This window comes from Scyliorhinus torazame, chromosome 27 (assembly GCF_047496885.1).
Source record: "Scyliorhinus torazame isolate Kashiwa2021f chromosome 27, sScyTor2.1, whole genome shotgun sequence".
Taxonomy (NCBI): Eukaryota; Metazoa; Chordata; class Chondrichthyes; order Carcharhiniformes; family Scyliorhinidae; genus Scyliorhinus; species Scyliorhinus torazame.
This window is the reverse complement of record NC_092733.1, coordinates 25,713,848-25,719,847: the sequence shown is the minus strand read 5'-3', so window position 1 is coordinate 25,719,847 and position 6,000 is coordinate 25,713,848. Positions and strand designations below refer to the sequence as shown.

Sequence of the window (6,000 nt, the reverse complement as noted above, 5' to 3'; positions counted from 1 at the left end):
TCTCCCCGTGTCTGCATGGGTTTCCTCCGGGTGCTCCGGTTTCCTCCCACAGTCCCGAAAGATGTGCAGGTTAGGTGGATTGGCCATGATAAATTGCCCTTGGTGTCCAAAAAAAGGTTTGGTGGGGTTACTGGGTTACGGGGATAGGGTGGAGGTGTGGGCTTAAGTGGTGTGCTCTTTCCAAGGGCCGGTGCAGACTCGATGGGCCGAATGGCCTCCTTCTGCACTATAGATTCTATGATTCGCTGAAAAGGGGGAATGAAACAATCCGAAAATATCTGAATTGTGAATTCCTGTTTTTGCTACAATTTCATAGAACAACCAAGCATGTTACTCAATGGGTATCAGTTGCGATATTCTCCAGTCCTGACACGTATCAAATAGTAAAGAACATTCTGTGGTGAGGGTGCTGGTTACACATTCAGCTGTGTTTCCTTCCTGTGCTGCGATAACATCTGTTTACCAACCAGCTCGAGGGGACAAGATCGGTGACTGCAGCCGAGACAAAGTTGGTGCGCAAACCTTATTGAGCTCTGACTGATCCTGAGACCATCGAGATGAAGACGGCTCATCTCCCGCCCTTGCTGAGTAAGTCCCCACCGGTCAGAAGTGTTCTAAGCAAGTTGAAGCGCCTCTCCGCTGTTAGCTGGAGCCGGGGAGGGAGCAGGTGGGTTATCTGTACCATTTGGAACGCTACTGGGAGGAAGCAGCTGCCGGTGACGCAAAGCCACTTGGGGTTGAAAGAAAAGAGGGAGAAATCAGCAGGAGGGCTATGTTAAAGTAAACGTAAATTGGGGGGGAAAAAAATGGTGGCCGGGTCTGGGAGATCAGAACAATGGGGCATAGGAACCTGAGGGGCAGAGGGACAAAGAGAGCATTTAATTTAGCAAAACAACTCTCGGTAATTCAAAAGGGGGGCACATTCAGACCGAAGAGGAAACTTGAAACCAAGAATTTTGTCGAAGAGCTTGATCTTGGGCCTTGAGAGAGAGTCGCGGAGAGCTGGAGACATTTACGGAGGCAACTTCTGATTTGATTTGATTTGGTTTAATATTGTCACATGTATTAGTATACAGAGAAGAGTATTGTTTCTTGCATGCTGTACAAACAATGCATACCATACATAGGGAAGGAAGGAGAGACTGCAGAATATAATGTCACAGTTATAGCAAGGTGTAGAGAAAAGATCAACTTAATACGAGGTAGGTCCATTCAAAAGTCTGATGGCAGCAGGGAAGGAGCTGTTCTTGAGTCGGCAGGTACGTGACCTCAAACTTTGGGATCTTTTTCCTGACGGAAGAAGGTGGAAGAGAGTATGTCCGGGGTGCGTGGGGCCCTTAATTATGCTGCTTGCTTTCCGAGGCAGCGGGAATTATAGACAGAGTCAATGGATGGGAGGCTGGTTTGCGTGATGGACTGGGCTACATTCACGACCTTTTGTAGTTTCCTGCGGTCTTGGCAATCTTTGGCAATGGCTGGGGTAGATGAATGGGGCCGGAAGCGGAGTTGGTGGAGCTGACAGGGGTAAGAGGCTGGATTCACCGGTTCACTCAGCTGCGTGTTTCTCGGGCAGTTCACAGTTTAATCTATGGCCGCAGACACACAGGCATATCTAACAGTGCTAATAACCAGGAAAGAGATCAGGGAAAGAGCCATGGAAAGATATGGGTAGATAAGTACTCACGCTGCCTGGGTGCGCATCTGCAACTTGCTGAATGTAAACTTTGAACCAGACAATGCTCAAATGTACACAATTGCCTTTGCCTCCGTGATCTGAAGTGTATAAATGGTACTTCATTTCTTAGTCGGGTAGAGTCAGCTCTAGAGATCCTTCTCTGAGGTTGTGCTGTCCCAAAGCGTTGGCTAATAAGTAACAGTCCTGTGCCTGATTTTGCCCGATTATTTTGTCTGGCGGAAAATACTGCAACAGAAGCCATCGCAGGCAGTTCTCCAACTTTATTTTTATTCATTTACGGGATGTGGGCGTCGCTGGCTAGGCCGAGCATTTATTGCCCATCCCTAGTTGCCCTTCAGAAGGTGATGGTGATTAGCCTTCTTAAACCGCAGCAGTCCTTGAGGTGTAGGTACACCCACTGTGCTATTCGGGAGGGAGTTCCAGGATTTTGACCCAGCGACAGTGAAGGAGACGGCCGATATATTTCCAAGTCAGGATGGTGAGTGACTTGGAGGGGAACCTCCAGGTGGTGGGGTTCCCAGGTATCTGCTGCTCTTGTCATAGATCATAGATCATAGAATCATAGATCATAGATCATAGATCATAGAATTTACAGTGCAGAAGGAGGCCATTCGGCCCATCGAGTCTGCACCGGCTCTTGGAAAGAGCACCCTACCCAAGGTCCACATCTCCACCCTATCTCCATAACCCAGTAACCCCACCCAACACTAAGGGCAATTTTGGACACTAAGGGCAATTTATCATGGCCAATCCACCTAACCTGCACATCTTTGGACTGTGGGAGGAAACCGGAGCACCCGGAGGAAACCCACGCAGACACGGGGAGGATGTGCATACTCCGCACAGACAGTGACCCAAGCCGGAATCGAACCTGGGACCCTGGAGCTGTGAAGCAATTGTGCTATCCACAATGCTACCGTGCTGCCCATCTTGTCCTTCTAGATGGCAGTGGTCGTGGGTTTGGAAGGTGCTGTTTAAGGAACCTTGGTGAGTTACTGCACTGCATCTTGTAAATGGTACACACGGCTGTCACTGTTCGTCGGTGGTGGAGGGTTTGAATGTTTGTGGAAGGGGGAGCAATCAAGCGGGGCTGCTTTGCCCTGGATGGTGTTGAGCTTCTTGAGTGTTGTTGGAGCTGCGCTCATCCAGGCAAGTGGAGAGTATTCCATTGCACTCCTGACTTGTACCTTGTAGATGGTGGACAGACATTTGGCGGTCAGGAGGTGAGTTATTCACCACAGGATTCCAAGCCTTTGACCTGCCCTGGTAGCCACAGTATTAATATGGACAGTCCAGTTCAGTTTCTGACCAATGGTAACACCCCGCATGTTGATTGTGGGGGATTCAGCGATGGTAATGCCATTGAATGTCAAGGGGCGATAGTTAGATCCTCTCTTGTAGGAGATGGTCATTGCGTGGCACTTGTGTGGTGCGAATGTAACTTGCCACTTGTCAGCCCAAGCCTGAATATTGTCCAGGTCTTGCTACATTTAGACATGGACCTCTTCAGTATCTGAGGAGTCACGAATGATGCTGAACCTTGTGCAGTCATCCGCAAACATCCCCACTTCTGACCTTATGGTGGAAGGGAGGTCATTGATGAAGCAGCTGAAGATGGTTGGGGCCTAGCACACTACCCTGAGGAACTCCTGCAGTGATGTCCTGGAGCTGAGATGATTGACCTCCAACCACCACAACCATCTTCCTTTGTGCCGGGTATGACTCCAACCAGCGGAGAGTTTCCCCCCTGATTCCCATTGACTCCAGTTCAGCTAGGGTTCTTTGATGCCATACTCGGTCAAATCCTGCCTTGATATCACTCTCACCTCACCTCTGGCATTCAGTTCTTTTGTCTATGTTTGAATCAAGGCTGGAATGAGGTCAGGAGCTGAGTGACCTTGGAGGAACCCAAACTGAGCGTCCGTGAGCAGGTTAGTGCTGAGTTAGTGCCGCTTGATAGCTCTGTTGACGGCCCCTTCCATCACTTTGCTGATGGAGAGTAGACTGATAGGGCGGAAATTGGCCGGGTTGGATTTGTCCTGTTTCTTGTGTACAGGACACCTCTGGGCAATTTTCCACATTGCCGGGTAGATGCCAGTGTGGTAGCTGTACTGGAACAGCTCGGCTAGGGGTACGACAAGGTCTGGAGCACAGGTCTTCAGTACTATTGCCGGAATATTGTCAGGGCCCATCGCCTCTGGAATATCCAGTGCCTTCAGCCATTTCTTGATATCACGTTGGCTGACGACTGACATCTGTGATGCTGGAAACCTGCAGAGGAATAGGCAAGAATGGAGCCGTGCGAGCACAGTGCCACTCAGCTGGAGCACAGGGGGGAGGCACTGGAGGAGGACAGTATGATTGACACTGCAGATTGATCAGGAAGGGTGAGGTGGGACAATTTGAAATGGTTACAAGGACATAGCATGTAACTTGTGACTTTGGTTCAGACCATTTCCATGCTGTGGCCTGATTAAAGAAACTCAAACATTGGCTCGGGTTTTCCGGCACTGCATTGTCATGAAGGGCTGGTTTAGCTCAGTGGGCTAAACAGCTGGCTTATAATGCCAGCAGCGCGGGTTCAATTCCCATACCGGCCTCCCCGAACAGGCGGCGGAATGTGGCGACTAGGGGCTTTTCACAGTAACTTCATTGAAGCCTACTCGTGACAATAAGCGATTATTATTCTTAGAGTGGGACGGGAAAATTTGGACAGAGAGCGGTCAAAGGTCAAATCCGTCACTAGAGTTGTGGGTCAGCTGAATGTGGACTTATTAGGTGGCGGCATTTTCAAGGGCTTTGAAAATGAAAATCGCTTATTGTCACAAGCAGGCTTCAAATGAAGTTACTGTGAAAACCCCCTAGTCACCACATTACGGCGCCTGTTCGGGGAGGCTGGTACGGGAATTGAACCGTGCTGCTGGCCTGCCTTGTTCTGCTTTAAAAGCTAGCTCTTTAGCCCTGTATGGGGGCGGGGGGGGGGGGGGGGGGGGGGGTTAGAGAGAAGACTACATCTGAGCTGTTGTTCACTTTTAGTCACCACATCGCAGGGAAGATGTAGAGTTGTCGGAGAGAGTGAGGAGCTGGATCACAGCGCAGTGAGGAGCATTGAGTTACTGGGGAATATTGACTACTGTGGGATCTTACTCTGGTGGGAAGAACGATGAGAGACTGTTGGTGGCTAAGATCTCTACGGAAGGGAATATGGATCTAAGAATATTCCTCTGTCGGGTACATGATCCAAAGCTTAGGGATCGCATTCAACAACAGATCACCAAGATGGGTGGAGGAACAGAAAGCGATATCTAGTCTTAACAACGGAATGGATAAAATCCTGTTATTGAATGGGATTCCTGCCGGTAGCTCCAGCATCAGAGTAAGGAAGTTGGCGGGAGAGTTGGAAGAACAAGCTATATGAACTAAAAGTCTCCTGACAAAAAAGCTACGACATTCACGACACCCAATGTATCAGCCCACCTCGACCCATTTGTTTTCATCCCATTTCATTTTAACTGTCAACAATTTTATTGAGGCATTTTTGGCATAGTAAACAGCAACTGTACAAAACAGTGTGCAAAGAGCAATAAACTTAGTGCAAAAACCGGCTCCCATCCCACAAGGACCTACCTAATTAATCCCCTAAACTCCATTACCCTAACCCCTCTCCCGCCGCTGCTGACGATACATTTTCCGCGAAGAGGTCACTAAGTGGTTGCCACCTCGGGGCGAAGCCTAACAGTGACCCTCTCAGAGCGAACTTAATTTTCTCCAGACCGAGAAAGCTCGCCATGTCCGATAGCCAGGCCTCCGACTTCGGGGTCTTTGAGTCCCTCCACGCCAGCAGTAATCGTCGCCGATTTTAACTGTCTTTTACCATTTCTTTCTTTCTTGTCTTTCTTTATATATATTTACTCCCCCCGCCATCTTATCCACCTTTCTTTATCCTTTCTCCCCTCTGCTTCCCCCTTCCCCTCCCCCCCACGTCTACACCTGTCACAGTTTACCCTCTGATGTTAGTTTCTCTGCAGTTTGGCCTTTCACACCTTTTGTCCTCTCTGGGGACTGCCATTAGAACTCTTTCCCCTAGGTTTCTGTGGCCATTCGCGCCCCATTTCCCTGGGTTTCTGTGGCTATGACTCATCTTTCATTCTCACTCCACAGTATAAATAGTTCCCACTTTCTCTGTCTTTTAGCTTTGACAAAGGGTCGCCTGGACTCGAAACGTTAGCTCTGTTCTCTCCCTCCAGATGCTGCCAGACCTGCTGAGATTTTCCAGCATTTTCTCTTTGGTTTCAGATTCCAGC

General features: G+C 49.2%; 1 protein-coding gene across 2 annotated transcripts in view; it reads left to right on the top strand.

Moving 5' to 3' along the window:
- The first annotated feature begins 480 nt into the window (after nt 1–480).
- The window catches only part of LOC140403320 (adhesion G protein-coupled receptor E5-like), a 101,835-nt gene continuing 96,315 nt past the window's right edge, over nt 481–6,000 (top strand). For both annotated transcript variants that reach the window (XM_072491170.1, XM_072491169.1), the window contains exon 1: nt 481–588. In XM_072491170.1, coding sequence (XP_072347271.1) covers nt 558–588 — 31 coding nt within the window. In that variant the 5' untranslated portion in view covers nt 481–557. The remainder of the gene's footprint in view (nt 589–6,000) is intronic.